This window comes from Humulus lupulus, chromosome 4, assembly GCF_963169125.1.
Source record: "Humulus lupulus chromosome 4, drHumLupu1.1, whole genome shotgun sequence".
Lineage (NCBI taxonomy): Eukaryota > Viridiplantae > Streptophyta > Magnoliopsida > Rosales > Cannabaceae > Humulus > Humulus lupulus.
The window spans coordinates 30,573,493-30,589,789 of NC_084796.1; the positions used below are offsets into that span (position 1 = coordinate 30,573,493).

At 43.1% G+C, this 16,297-nt stretch overlaps 1 protein-coding gene across 1 annotated transcript; it reads right to left on the reverse strand.

Annotated features, from left to right (window-relative positions):
* Nucleotides 1-840: 840 nt before the first annotated feature.
* Nucleotides 841-3,625, reverse strand: LOC133830279 (probable apyrase 7). Its single transcript, XM_062260213.1, has 2 exons — nucleotides 1,837-3,625; nucleotides 841-1,434 (listed from the first exon to the last, which is right to left on the reverse strand). The coding sequence occupies exons 1-2, from the start codon at nucleotides 2,975-2,977 to the stop codon at nucleotides 893-895; spliced, it is 1,683 nt and encodes a 560-aa protein (XP_062116197.1). The 5' UTR covers nucleotides 2,978-3,625; the 3' UTR covers nucleotides 841-892.
* Between the last annotated feature and the right edge of the window lie 12,672 nt (nucleotides 3,626-16,297).

Genomic DNA, 16,297 nt, shown 5'->3' on the forward strand with positions numbered 1-16,297 from the left:
TTAGGGATAATGGTGGCAAAACTGTAGATACAAATCTTGCAGTTAAATACCTATGTAAAAATTTTGACGACAAAACTAGTTAAGTAGTTACAATTCTATCAGTTAAATACCTATGTAAAAATTTTGACGGAAAAAATTCTTAAGTAATTAATTTTCTTACACTTAACTCTCTGTGTAACAATCTCCAATTCATCCAAAATATTTTAAAAAATAATTAAAAATATTAAAAAATCAGGAAAAAAAATATTTTAATTCCTAAAAGTTCAATTTTTAAATATTTTTAAAATAATTAAAAATTTAGAAAAATAAAATAAAATATTTAAATTCCAAATAATTAACACAAGTATTTAACTGTTTTAATTTTTTTATGAATTTAAAATATGTTATTTTTTTTAATTTATTTCTTTTACTTTTTCCTAAATTTTTAATTACTTTAAAGATTAAAAAATTGGACAAATCGGAGGATGTCTCCAGTCACGTGTCCAATAAGATTAAATACCCTTGACTTAACGACATGGAGTTAAATGCAAGAAAATACACTATTTAGTTTATCCGTAAAATAATTTACATGAGTATTTAATTGACAAAATTATAACTACTTGAGTAGTCTTGCAGTCAAAATTTTTACATAGTTATTTAACTACAAAAATTGTAACGAACCTGGCCGGTGGTGGCCTAACAATGGTATAACTGAAAAAGTATCAGGAAAGATAGAAAAATTTGTATTTATGCAAGAGTTCTCAAAACACAAAACTATTCTTGAAGCTAAATGCTTTTGTAAACAATCTATAGATATCAACATGAAAGAATAAATGAAATGATGCTGCACAAAATGGTAATAAAGTAGGTACTGAATATTAGTCTAATTACTTCCATGTATCTGTGGTAAAAGTTAGTTTGGTCGACGTCTTTGATTGAAGTAGGAATGTAAAGAAGCTCCAGGAGCAGCACCTCTCTTGCTAAGCATAGGCAACTTGAATTGACTACGGTAAACAATCAATAGAAGGCCTACTAGTACAACAAATACAAATATAGGAGATGACATGAATTGCACATGTAAGTTTAAAGTACTAATCTGGGATGTCGCAGTAGATAACCATAGATATTCTCCTTCGACTAATGCAGCTCCTAATGTCCAAGAAACATCCGCAGGACCGAAGAAAATCTCTTTATCATCAAGACACAAAGAATCTTCAATCAGAGAAGCCATGTAAGGCACTCGAAAACAATAATGTGCATCATAATATTGGTTTCCAGAAACACTGCTCTTATCAGCCCAAGATTTTGAGCATAGATGCTGACCTTTCTCCCAAACCTTTGTCAAGTTTGCTTTTGGACTCAAATTCAATTTGTCGTAAACAGCAAAAAAACCAGATAAAGCATGAAACCGGGCAGATGGGTGAGCAAAAGCTGTCAAATTGAGTAAACCACCACCTGCAGAACATAAATAAGGAATTATAGTATAGTTATAAGAATCCTACAATTCAGTATTGGTAAGAAATAAAAACCATCAAAAAGTACAAGTAGAATGCATACAGTGTGTTCTAAAATTAAAATAAATGCATAAATGTTCAGTACTGATGAAACAAGTGATATTCTCTAGTTGTACTTATTCATAATAAGAGAAATGCTTTGATTTCTGAAAGTTGAAAAAAAAATAACAAATACATCAGATAACAGGAACCTATGGCCATTCAAATGTTAAGTAGGCCTTAAACAGTTAAACCTAAGGTGTTTCAGATACACTAGCAACAAATCAGAAGACGATTAGTTGAAATAAACATGAATGAAACTGGTGAGTGAAGGAGTTTCAAAAATTATGCAGAGATCACTTACTCCTATCAATACAAAAGCTCGACTTATAGTCTGCTCCAGTCGTTGATGGCCAGTCCAAACTACTTGAATTGAGAGAAGCAGCACCTGCTAGTGTTTTGCATTGCTCCCAGTTTGGAACTCCTACCAGATATAAAAAAGGATATTCAATTTTGTGAAGTTCACTATTATTTTCCCGGTCACCAACATTTAGCCCAAAACAACCATAGCAGGTATAGTTCTGCACGAAACCAGGGCCAAAGCAGGGATGCCTCAACTCTAGTATACCCCCAGTGCTTTCTCCGAGGGCTTCTGTGTGACTGAGCAAAACAACTGTTCTGTCAAATGCTTCGTTCAAGCCAAATGCTGGCAACGAGTACGCTAAAATATTATGTTCAATAAATCCAAATCTTGACCTCATGAAGTGGGTGTCTTTCTTCATACTATCTACTTCCATCACAACCTGCAAAGATGAACCTCCTAAGTCGAGAAGTCCCAAGGTGGGTGACCTCAAATGATGCCTAAAGATCTCCATTTTATAATTCAGAGCAACCCAACCATAGTAAGCCTCTTCCTTCCCACTCAACACTCTTATCCAACTCCTTTTATACGAAAAGGAATGTTCCTTTACAATAGTTTCAGCATCCTCCAAAACCTGCCTACTTTCCTCAATTGCTAACCTTCTCAGTCCAGCAGTAGCTAAAACAAAAATAGGAGTGTCCTTATGTCTTTCGAAAGGTACAATCTTTTCTGACCAAGTAATCAATGGTTCCAAAGATGCTCTCACACCAGATGAATTGCCGACAAACTTATCTAAACCGGGTTCAGTTTGCATACAGTGATACTTGCAAGAAGTTTTCAGAAGTGAACCATTGGTTAAATTATCAGGATAAGAATGCAACAAACTGGGCAACTCCATCTTATTTGCATCTTTTTCTACCCACTCATACACATTCACTCGCGTTCCTGTGCTACCACAGTCCACAACCACAGTATAATAAGACCCTTTAGACACCCTACGACCTTCCCCGAGTTTAAATACGAAAAGGGCACCAACCAATAGCAGAACCACAACTAAAACGACAACACTTATCTTTATTGCCCTTTTATAATGAGCGAAACCCATGATTGATAACTTGAGTTTCGAAGGAGATTTGGGTTCCATAGCTGAAACATCAACATGAATATATCCCCATACAGCAAAATACTAAATGGTCTAAAAGTTTAGACGGAGAAACTTAAAAGAACAAAGCTTAGCTCCAATTCTAACAATCTTCCACTTGGGGCAAATAAATATGTAGATCTTAACGAGAAATTTCACCGAAATAAACTAGTGCCATAGCCCACCATCTCATTTACTTTGATGAAGAAAACCATAAGGAATACTATTAAAAATGTGGGCATTGCATAGAATGTAAACCAGAGTGGTCTGAAGGCCAGTCAACAAATACATCAAATGAGTTTAAATCAAACAGAGAGAGCTTACTTGTTTCAGCTATGAAGAGTTGAAGACTTAGAAACCATGTCGTCAAACACACACAATCACTCTCTCTGTACTGTTTCACAGGGAAACGAGAGAGATCGCACAGCTGACACTCAAAACTCAAGGCTGGATCCAATGTCGAATACAGGAATCAGCCCACAGAAAACTGACAATCAAATAACGAGTTCTACCGTTTTTGTACATAGATATTCCAGAACTCGTAAATATTCTTTAATTGGTTTTTTCTTTTAATTTTTTTCTTTTTCCTTTTTAAATGAATCGCATACATAAGAATAAGAACAAAACAGATGAGAAAAAAAACTTACAGGCAGGTACTACAAAATGTAACACAAAGTTTGGACAAGACAAGTTGACTGAGGAAAAAAAACTTACAAAATAAATAAAAGAAAGAAGATCAACAAGATAAATAATGATATTAAGAAATTTTTTGATATTGTAAAAAATATTATCCTATAAATTATAATTTTTATAAAAAATTAAAATTTATATGTGAAATTCTTAAGGCTAAGGCTGAAGGGGTCACCATTAGATTTAAATTGTTTATTATGTCTAAAGATTGGAGCTGTTTCTTTCAAGTCACAAAACCTGCTCAACATAGATGTTCAGTGTCTTTTTCGCTATCAACGTTTATAAAAGAGGTTAAAGAAATAGTTATATGAACACATATTTTTATGTGATTCAGGTTATAAAAGAATCTTAGTCCACGAATCTTTAGTATTATGGAGATTGCAAGCTTCTACAGTGTTTTCTCATGCAGTATTTAGATTGCACTAAGTACAAATATTTTTCTCAGCCAAAAAAAACGAACCCTTTACAATGAGACTCTCAGTCCTATTTATAGTGGTCGAGGTCATTAATGTTAATCATAAACAACTAATGTGCAATCTTCCCATAATTGAGGGATTAATACACTTCAATGCATTGGGTTGCAATGAATAGAGGCTATGGCCCAGGCAAGACTTGCGGGGGCCCATTGCAGAAAGGTAACCACTTTACAGGGAACATGCCCATGAGACTGTCAGGGCATGTTGTATGTATCCCCGTGTCAGGCGACGTAGTGGGCATGCGAATTGTCGAGTCGTACCTTGACAACACTATTGACGGAAGGTTGTCAGGCAATCCTCTGACCCTGAGAACCCGCACCCCCTTGACATGTTGCTCCACCTCCTAGGTCTGAGAACTAGAACCTCGGGCTTGGAGGCGATCGAGACATAACACTCCTGGCCTTAACTGTCCGAGCTGGAGAAACTCTGTCTCCGAGACCGAAACTCGGCGAGTAACTCACCAAGGCACCTACTGTCCTCCTTGGACACATTCGGGCCTAGGAGGACCTTTTCTCCGACTACAGGCCTCGGGAAGTAACATACCCCGAGGATGTTTGCATACATCATAGCCAGCCACCAGGGACTGCCATGTGTCGGCTGTGAGAAAATACGGACAACATTTGCCCCCCAAGTCTCTACTTGTCCTCGGACAGTGGAGACTTCAAATTGAGGGAGATTTTGAGGAGTCCTCGGATAGCAAGCGTTTGGACTTCCGCTGATGTCACTCTTAAAAGCAGAACCACGTGTCCACGCCCCATTATTGGGCCCATCAGTTCGTGCATTTAATTAGGGGTCATCTTGATATCCCAAACGTCTACTATGAGCCCAAGGTGTCCTATCCCAAAGAAAACAATGATTGCAATCCACTCCTTTTGAAATCTAACAGTTGGATTATTTTAGTAAATTTACTCATTTGACAGTCATGGGAGCGTTACCTCTCTGGTATGTTTTACTGGGTATAAAAAACCCAAAAAAACCTTCAGTCTCTTATTACAACAATTCAAAAATCATGAAACCTCTCAACGCACTCTCTACTCTCTAGTCCTCAACCCCTTCCCAGAGTTCTAGACAACTGGCGTGAATCTTTTTATTTTTGGTCAAACGGCAAGCAGTACTTCAAGGTTGGACTCGCCTCAACACCAATCTCTGTTTTATCTCGGGTAAGCATCTTCAATCCATTTTCTTTGGTGTGTGGTGTTTTTCGATATACGTTTAGGAATGGCATTAGTGTAGAATTCCATAGTCTGTTCTCCGTTTTCACAAGTCGTCTTAAGCATATTTTAACATTAGGCTCTCTCAAAATGACCCTCATGAGTTTTCTATCAACTTTGCGTTTCTGGACCTGCGGCCAGAATCTGGGAATTTTCCAAATTTCGGTAGGTTTATCTTCCCCATCCCGTCGCTAGGCACTAGGGCTGTCTCGTATCCCCAAAACTCTCATTTTCCTTTCGAGCAGTATTCCTAGAGTCGTTTGTGTTTTGGCCATTTTTCCTTCGGTCAGAATACTAACTGCTTGGCTTTTTGTCTCAGATGTTTGAGGAAATCCACCAACTGCACGACTCACGGATTTAATATATTCCACTAGGAACTCTCATAGATGGCTCGTGTAACGCACTAAACTCCAGGGATCGTTACGGTGTGCCTTTTAAACAGTGTTAAACTCGCCAATCGAGTCATTTGGCCATAATTGTGTAACTAAGTATGATTAGCAGTTTAGGGATTAAAAATTTTGGTTAAGATATAATGTTTCACTAAAAAGTTTACTGTATACATTGGGATCCCAAAAATATAATTTAAAGGTTAATTACACGCAAATATTTACAACCAGCTGATCTAAGTGGCAAAATAAGGTTTAACCCTAGTTCCTTTTTTAACCCTCGGTCGTGGCGGTTGAGCAGTCGCATATGTACACATTGTCACCTAAGCTCTCCAACTTAAGGATGGCCCAGCTTTCTTTTGCCTTTACCTGCACCACATAGCACCCGTGAGTCGAAGCCCAGCAAGAAAACTCATTATGCTCATGAACAGTAATAACATGTCATCAAATTATAATGTGCATGCCTAGCATTAATAACATTAATCATGCATGCAAACAAGTTTAGATAATGACGGGGGATTCATGATGAGGAATCATGCCCTCCTGAATGGATGACTATCAAGTCAATCCTAATCAGACGAGTGATTTAACACTTTATGGTTCCATTAACCATAACGAGTGACTGACGAGCAAGTCACTATGGGGCCCAGCACCCACAGCAATGTGACTGATGATCATTATAATCATACAGAGCTTATAGCCCTGAATAGATGAGTGAATATCACTTCGAGGTTCTGTTTAACCATAATGAGTGACTGACGAGCAAGTCACTACGGGGCTCAGCACCCACAGCCATGTGACAGCGCAGTGAGTGATTGATGGGTAGTCAATACGGGCCCAGCACCCATAGCCATGTGACGAAAAAGTCACCTAGGCCTTCTGGCCCTAGCTCTAATCAGATGAGTGACTGATGGGTAAGTCACTACGGGCCCAGCACCCATAGCCATGTAACAAAGCAGCCACTTGGGCTCTCTGGCCCTGGCTCTAAGTGACTAGCCATAAGCTAGACAAGCGCTTTTAGTTTTCATCGAACTTGAGGTCGGTCCAGCATTAATGCTCATTTGAGTCATTCAATGCCGATGTCGATTAGATCTAATCTTTGTCGGCTTGCGTTAAACACGCTAAGACCATTCTTGACTTATTAGTCAATACTAGGTGACCAATGCTCAGTACTACTGCCAAGCTGTGACTCACGAACTTGACTAGTGAGTCACAGCTTCACAGTTAATACTGACACCATTGCCAATTCTGACTATTTAGTCAGTGCCACACACAAGTAAGCAATGCTACCAGGCATATATCATATGTCAAATATCCAAATGTAGGGCATTCAGCATGCTTACTTAATAGTTGCTAGCATAATTATGATCATGCACAAACACAGAGACTCAAGCTCTGATCAATCTCATATTCAACATTCATGGCATGCCCTAATCACATGTTTCTTGTGCATCGCATGCTTCACATACTGGGTGCAGTTTTCTTACCTCTGGTTCGAGCGAGAAATAGCGAATGAGCGACCCTTGAGAATGATCGACCTTTGATTCTTTAACGGCCACCCACTCATAACCAAATATGGGATTCCATCAATAAAATCAATCAATAAAAGGTTCCCGAACCAAGACCTAGCCTCTGGGACATCGAATCCTACTAAACTGGGTAATAGAAACGATCCCGAGGCCTAAGGTTTGAGTTCCCATGACAAAAACACATTTCTGGCCAAAAATGCTCTTAAGGGTCGTGACCCTATATCCACCATGCCGCGGCCCGCCTCCCAAACAGAGGCGTCAACCTCAAGCTCCTGCACCCTATGCCGCGGCCCTACTTGGCCATCAACCAAAATCCCTTGTTTTCTCCCATCAAAACCTCATTTTTTCCCTCATTTAATCCTTCCAAAACTTACTCAAACATCTCCAAATGCAAACCAAGGATCCCCAAAACACAATCAACATTCCCACAACAAAACCCAAGCTAACTTTCTCAAAAACCTCCATGAATTCTCAACTAATCACTTCAAAATTCTCAATTGAAAACTAATAGAAAAACAGGGTTTAACCAAAATTTCATGGCTGAATTCTTACCTCAAGCTTGAATTGAGTCCTCTTCAATGGTTGAACTAAAGTCTAGAACCTCAAGCCTTGATTCCCACACTTGAATCCTCAAACTTAGCTTCAAAATTCCAAAGAGAAATGAGCATTTCAAGAAGATGAACGAGAGAGGAAGAAGAAATGCTTTGTTTTCTACAGCCCTCTTAGTTTATATATATCCTTTAGGTCCAAAAGACCAAAATGCCCCTAGGCTCATCTTCTTTCCTTAACAGCCCCCAAGGGTAAAATTGTCCTTTCCCATCTAATCCCACTAATCATAATTAACGTCCTCCAATTCCCATTACTCCCAATATTCTCAAATGCTAATAAATCACATCTCATTACCCTTTAATTCCTGGCAATGTTCTAATCACCAAATTACTCTGAGACTCACCCCGAGCCCCAAAACTAACCCCGTTATGACCAGACTGATAACTTGCATTCAAAAATCATCTCATGCCGAATGGCGCGAAAAAATCCACATATAATGTGGTATTATTCATAATTCACCCATATGCATGAAAATACACAATTACGCCCTCAACGGGTCAAATTACCAAAATGCCCTTATAATTAAAAATGGACACATATGCATGCATTTATCATCATATCATAATATAATTCACAAAACACATGCATATAATCATTTAATAATATAATAAATCAATTATGGCCCTCCCGGCCTCCTAATCAAGGTCCTAAACCTTATTAGGAATTTTGGGGCATTACAGCCAGCGTGAGAGATACCTCCGAAGGCAACGCAGGGACGAGGGCCTGAGCGCTGGACAAGGAACAAACTGTCTGCCCCGACCTCCAGGTGACAGTGAGGCCTTTAAGGTGCGAATATTCGGGGCTTACCGTAGAGGCGGTGAACGAAGCCCCCGTTCCACATCCTTTGCAATAATACAAGGGTGAGGCATTCGAAGCGGAAGACTATCACACACTGCTCTGACATCCTGAGGCTCTAGAGGCGATCATGAGGTATTACTTAATTGGGGACAAATGCCTCATTCGCCTCTGCCAGGACTCCGAGCGGGTGCACCGCAGTGTCTACAGCCTGGGTGCTTGGATTCAGGCCCACCTGATGGCAGGGGCTACACTACCCCTCAAGTAGTACTTTGTTAAATTTTTGAAGTACGTGGGGATAGCCCCCTTCCAGCTCTCCCCCAACGGCTATAGGGTGCTCACGGGGATGTATGTTCTGTTCTGGAAACAGAAATGGTCGGAGCCCTCGCCAGTAGAGATCTTGTATTTCTACAGTCTAAGGACCACCCCCCGGAAGAAGGGATCCAAGCGGGATGGATACTACTCTCTAGTGAAGTACCCCGCTTCATCACTCGGCTACAAGGTTCCCCATCACAATGAGAATCACACTCACGATTACAAAGATGCATTCTTCTTCACAGACAACTTCCCGACCCGCAATAACCCGACTTTAATTCTCGACTTCACCCGAGTAGGTGAGTATCTTGCCGAACACAGTCATTCTTTGACTCGTTGGGGCCTTTGTATTCAAAACTTAGCAATTTCCTTTTGAATGGGTCCTTTCCGTCGAACCCCATACGTACAGCTCTTCGAGGATCACCTCCAGGCGATGAAGGCTCTTCCTGACCTAGACTTGGACCTTAGCGTCCTAGTAATGGAGCCGAATCTCATTAGGTCGGGGCTCCTCAATGCTGAACAATGGATAAGCAACCTGGAGTTGACCAAATACCGCTAATCTAAAAGTCTCGGGAGCTAGCGTTTCGCCATATCAACTATATAGAAGGGCTGGCCAAAAAGGCATTTCACAAGCGATTGGCGAAGGAAAGGTTGGTGAACGCTCGAGCCATAGAAGAGGCGTGAGAGGCTCAGGAGGACCAGGAGCTCGAGGCAGAACTTCAAGTGGGGATGGAAGCTTCCCACCTGAACTCAGGTAACTCACCTCTCGTTCTGTCGTCTGCTTCCCGAGTAAGTGATAGGATAAGCCTCGGTCAGGTCTAGGCTTCCCCAAGCCTCATCCGATGTGGTCAAATCTCACATCGGCATTGGACTATGGAAGAATTCCAAGACTACTTAGATCTCGTGGATGCATATCTCCACCACCCTAGGAGGCAACCTACCTCCCATGGGTTCGTACCCTTAGACCGAGTAATATCCTTGACCTCGAGCTGGTTTTGCCAATATGGCACCAACATTAGCTATGATGCAAGGAATAAGATAACACACTCTCACTGCTTACACCAAGGGTCAGCTCACAGTGAGCCTTCGAGTAGCTTATTTTGTTATATTATCCTTGTGTAGTATGTATGCTAATTGTTTGTCTTTCATCCTGCAGCTTATATGGGATTGGTGAACATTGCTCGGTCCGCCCTAAGGTTGGGAGCGCCCCTGAGCTCTTCAGCAGGAGAGGGATCATGTCCTCGAGAACAACCCGATCCTTCCCCTCTGGCCAAAAGGCGAAGAATTTCCACACCCTCGAGGATCCCCTTGCAGTTGTCGCCCCTCAGTGGTGGAGATCCCCTCTTTGCCCGAGTTAGACGAGGCGGTACAAGAGACAAGACCAGAGGAGGTCTTAGAACCGGAATAAGAATCAGTTCCTGACTCGGAGAAGGAGGCGATGCCACCCCGAGTCCGTCTCCTGGTATACCCTGAGAGGTACGAGGGGGATTTGTTGGAGCCATACAACAGGATGCTTCAACATTTTCAAGCAAGGCTGGAAGAAGGCAACAAAGCCTTGCACGAGACAGCTGAGGCCCTCCGACAACTTAAACCACCCCGAGAAAGGCCCATCATCCCTCCAATTGGATGAGCTGAGCTGGAGACCCTGTTCTTTGCCAAGTTAGAGGACATAGTTGCTCCTCTTGCCGCCGAACTCCTTTAAGGGGTCAGCTCTAACATGTGCGAGTTGACCGCCTGAACTTTCTCTCAACTTGGCGATAGTAACAAGGCATCTCTCGTGGCCTCATGTCAGTAAACTTCTGTCCGAGTAAGTTAACTCACTCCCGTGCTTGGGTTCGATATACCCAAATGTTATTGAGCTAACACATTTGTCTTATCGCTTCCCCCCCCCCCCCCTTTTTTTTTTGCATTCCGTCTTAGCCTACCAATGCCTAGGAGACATTATAATGGAGAAATCATATGAACTCTAGAGGTCCCATGACAAGATTGTCTCCCTCAAGGAGAAGACAAAGGGTTCTCAAGATAAACTTGCCCGAGCCAACGCTGCCCTCGAGGTCGAGCAAAAACGCTCCTGGGAGCTCGAGGAGACTCTCCAAAAAATCTCTAAGGATTTACAGCGGGCCGAAAGGGAGAAGCAGGCGACTGTGGATAGCATGCAACGAGCCCAGGAGGAAGCCAAGAAAGCTAATGTTGAGATTGCCCGAGTAGCCTTGGAGAATTCTCAGCTCTAGGAGCAGGCAGAGGAGGCTACCAGTCGGGCTGAGCTAGCTGAGAGGAAGACCCTCCAAGCCATGGAGATGAATAGGTCTATTGTGCGCCAGGTGGAGAAGCTCAAACAGGAGACCGAGTCCATCGCCGAGGATGCCTTTTACGTGGCCTGGTATCATAATCAGGGCATGAATCTGGACTTCATCGGGGAGGCTGAGAAGTATAAGTTCTTCTTCAATGAACGTCTCTGAGCTACCTAGGCTGCCGAGGCTACCCAAGTGGTTCCAACAGCTGAGGCGACCCCATCTGTCGAGGCCACTCAACCAACTGGGGTGACCCTAGCTACCGAGACGGTCCAAGCAAGGAGGGTCTTGAGTGGAGATCCGATCGTTGAACTGGTGACAGAGGTTCCCCGAAGACTAATTGTAATTTTTTCATTAGGCCTGCATGCCATAAACTTATTGGGGTATAGACAAACAGTCGCTCGAGCCCCCGAGCATAGTTGTAACTATTTACCCAACTAAGAGTTATGTAGCTTGCCTTACTTTTTATTTGGTTTGGTTCTGTGAATTCACCGTAACTTAAAATGCCACGAGAATATGCACTCATACTGTTTTAGACATTTGGTTCTATAAATTTCACATAACACGAATGTTATGAGAACAAGAACTCATACTAATTTTACATGATTCGGTTTTATATATTCAACGTAACACAAATGTCACGAGAACAAGAACTCAAATTATTTTAAACATGGTTTTATGAATTCAAACGCAATACGAATGTCACGAGAACAAGAACTCTATTCATTTCAAACATGTATCTATAAATTCAAACGTAACACGAATGTCACGAGAACAAGAACTCAAATCATTTCAAATACCTGGTCTTCGCGCTTAGTCTCTGATAGGCCCGTAGTCCTAGAAGTGACTTTGACGTGAGATTTACTGTAGGTCTTTACTTATTGCCTTACATCCCTACCCCCAAAGATTCGAGCTTTTAGGGGCTTTGGTATGCAAAAACAGCTGGCCCCGAGTTTGCACTACTTGAGAGGCCGAGGGTTGCAACACTGCCCCCGAATGAATACCTATCTCCTAGGTTGTGTTCTCGGGAGGTGAGGTTATGGAGAGGCCCAGGCGTAGGCCACCTATGCATCATACATATTAGGATTTGATTATTACTCCCCGGGCGTGCGCTGTCCTGGGGAGGTAACCTAAATTCCTGACTGTTATCCTGGCTTTTCTGAATATGGGATATAGTGATACTAAGGGTGCTTCGCTCATCGACTAGCTAAGCTTCCCGTATCACGGATATCCCAAGGCCAAGTATAGGTACTCGGCCCTCCGTTCGCATTTTGAGATCAAGAGACTTGGTCAGAGCTCCTCGGACCCTATGTCCGTGGGAGATGACTGGTCTATTCTTGCGCTACTTAGACAATCTAGCCCTTAGGTGCTAAGCTTAATTCTGCCTAGAATAAGCTACCTTCTAGGCTAGACTTGGTTAGTTTCCTAAGACTTTCTATTTTCGGGATGGCGACACTAGGCCTACTCCTATTGGCTAGATACAAGTTTAGTTTCCTAGGTCGTCCCTTGCAAGGTGCAGTGCTACCCTAAGCCCATGACCCCAAAGTGATCGGAGACTGGTCTGCGGTCATTTGTTCGGATGCGGGCGCTCTTAACACATCATTAATAAAAATATAACAAAAACTAAAGAAAAAGACATAAGCAAAACAAACAAATTTCTTATCATGTTTTATTATATACACGATTTCCATTATATGTGCCTGAAGGCTACAGGGGGTATTATAGAAATAAGAAATGTTTGTTGCAAATGCTACTGGTAGTACCGGCGAAGATGCTCGGCATTCCAGACGTGAGGAATCAGCTCCCCACTAAGTCGGGCTAATTTATATGTTCCCAGACATACAATGCTCTCAACTTGGTATGGGCCCTCCCAGTTTGGTCCCAGCACTCCTGCACCTAGATCTCGGGTGGCTAAGAAGACTTTTCACAACACTAGGTCTCCGACCTCGAATTTTATGTCCCTCACTATGGAGTTGAAATACCTGGCCACCTTTTGCTGGTAGGACGCTACTCGTAGCTGAGAAGCTTCGCGTAGCTCCTCTACAAGGTCTTGGGACTCCCGAAGTAGGGCATGATTCGTGGTCGGATCATACGTATCCCGTCGGTGCGTGGAGATTGCTGCTTCAACTGGGAGCATAGCCTTGTACCCATAGGCCATCGAGAAGGGAGAATGGCCAGTGGAGGTCCGGGCAGTGGTGCGGTAGCTCCACAATGCCCTAGGAAGCTCCTCGGGCCAAGCTCATTTCGCCTGCTCCAGCCTTTTCTTCAGAGTGGACTTGAGTGTCTTGTTTACTACTTCCACTTGGCCATTGGCTTGCGGGTGGGCTATGGAAGAGAAGCTCTTGATGACACCATGTCGTTGACAGAAGTCTATGAACACGTCACTGTCGAACTATAATCCGTTGTCGAACACTATCTTCCTCGGAAGCCCATACCGACAAACAATATTTTTTATGATGAAGTCCAAAGCCTTTTTGGAGGTAATGGTGACGAGCGGCTCGGCCTCAACCCACTTTGTGAAGCAGTCGGCGGCCACTATGGCGTATTTCACCCCTCATTTCCCTGTAGGCAGAGACCCGATAAGGTCGATGCCCCAAACGGAAAAAGGCCATGGGCTGGTCATTTGAGTAAGCTCATTCGGAGGGGCTCAGGGGATGTTGGCGAAACGCTGGCATTTGTTGCATTTCTTGACGTAATCCATCGCGTCTCCATTCATGGTGGGCCAAAAATATCCTTGCCTTAATATCTTCTTGGAAAGGCTTTGCCCCTGGTGTGATCACCGCAGAAACCTTCATGTACTTCTCGCAGTATTGAACTGACTTCTGGTTTGGACACACGCTGAAGCAAGGGTAAAGAATAGCCTCGTCTATAAAGCTTATTATCCATAATTATGTACCTCGGCACTTGGTACAACAACTTCCGAGCTACCTTATTGTCCTGGGGCAACTCCCCAGAGACGAGGTAATTAATTATCGGCTCCATCCACCCATCTTGGGGTTGTACTGTTTCCACCTCGTCTCTTGCCAAGACACTTGGAGAATCCAAGTAGTCGATGGGGACAACGTTGATTAATTTGGCATCTTTGGTCGTAGCCAACTTTGCGAGGGCTTTCGCATTGGAATTTTCCTCCCTCGGCACTTGCCGAATAGTGAATTTTTGGAAGTTATGCAGCATTTCTTGAGACTTTGCAAGTATGCTGCCATTTTTGTACCCCGAGCCTGGTATTCTCTAAGAATTTGGTTCACCACGAGTTGGGAATCGCTTAATATCTCGAGTCCTTCGGCCTTGAGTTCTAATGCCACGTGAAGTCCAGCGATTAAAGCTTCGTACTCTGCTTCGTTATTAGAGGCGCTAAATCCAAAGCGAAGAGCACTATGCACTTTATGCCCCTTGGGGGAGACCAAAATAAGTCCCGCCCCTGCACCATTCTCGTTTGAAGATCCATCTACAAACAACTTCCACACTGGTCTGACCACCGGGGTGTACTCGGGTCTCTCCTGATTCCCGGTACACTCGGTGATGAAATCGATGAGTGCTTATCCTTTTATAGCAGTCCTCAGGATGTAGGTAATGTAGAACTGACTTAATTCCACCAGCCATTTTAAGTGCCTCCCCGATGACTCAGTCTTCTGAAGGACTTGTCTGATCGCGTGGTTGGTTAGCACCTTAATTGGGTACGCATGGGAGTAAGGTCTTAGCGTCCGAGAGGCCACCATCAAGCAAAAGGTTAACTTATCCATCAGCAGATACCTAGACTTTGCTCTGAGGAGCCTCTTGCTGATGTAATAGATGGGGTGTTGAACGCGACTTTCCTCCCTAACTAGCACGACACTTACATCGTCCTCTGACACAGCCACGTAGAGTAGAAGGGGTTCTCCGTCTCCTGGCTTGGACAGTATCGAAGGGTTTTCAATGTGTGCCTTGAGCTATTGGAACGCCCGTTCACACTCTTCCATCCATGAAAATCTCTGACTCCCTCAGAGAATATTGAAGAAAGGGATGCACTTATCCATTACCTTGGAGACAAAACGGCTCAAGGTTATGATCCTCCGTGTCAGGCTCTGAACATCTTTATGTTTCTGTGGAGAAGGCATTTCGATTAAGGCCTTGATTTTTTCGGGGTTCAACTCAATCCCTCGAGCGCTTACGATGAAGCCTAAAAACTTGTCAGAGGCTACTCCAAATGTGCATTTCTAGGGGTTGAGCTTCATCCTAAACCGGCGGAGCACCACGAATACCTCAGCCAGGTCGCCTACATGATCTGGGGCGGTCCAGGACTTAACCAACACGTCATCCACATAAACCTCCGTGTTCTTCCCCAACTGGTTCTTGAACATTCTATTAACCAGCCTTTGGTAAATGGTGTCGACTTTCTTCAACCCGAAAGACATTACGATGTAACAATAGACACCCTTGTCAGTTCGAAAGCTGGTGTGCTCCTGATCAATTACATGCATGGATATTTGGTTACATCCCGAGTATGCATCCATAAATGACAGCAACTCATAACCAGAGGTGGCATCAACCATCTGATCTATCCCGGGGAGTGGAAAACAGTCCTTCGGACAAGCCTTGTTAAGGTCCAAAAAATCTATGCATGTCCTCCAAGTTCCATTTGGCTTTGGCACAAGGACAAGATTGGACAGCCACCTGGGATATTGGGCTTCTCGGAAAAACCCGTTAAAGAGGAGCTTGCCTACGTTGGCCTTGAGGGCCTCTTTCCGAATTTGGTTGAACTTCCGTTGCTTCTGCTGGACAGGAGCAAAGCTAGGGTCGGCATTCAAGGCATGGCATATGACATTTGGATCAATGTCGGTCATGTCAGAATAAGTCCATCCGAACACATCTTGGTTTCCTCAAAGGAAGACCACCAACGCTTCTCAGACCTCTGTTTTCAAGCCTCCCCCAACTTTCACCTTCCTTTCGGGGGTGGAGGTATCCAGGACTACCTCCTCTATCTCCTTTATTGATTCGATAGACCTCTCCTCTTGAACCCTAGGGTCTAACTCGTCAGGTCCCGA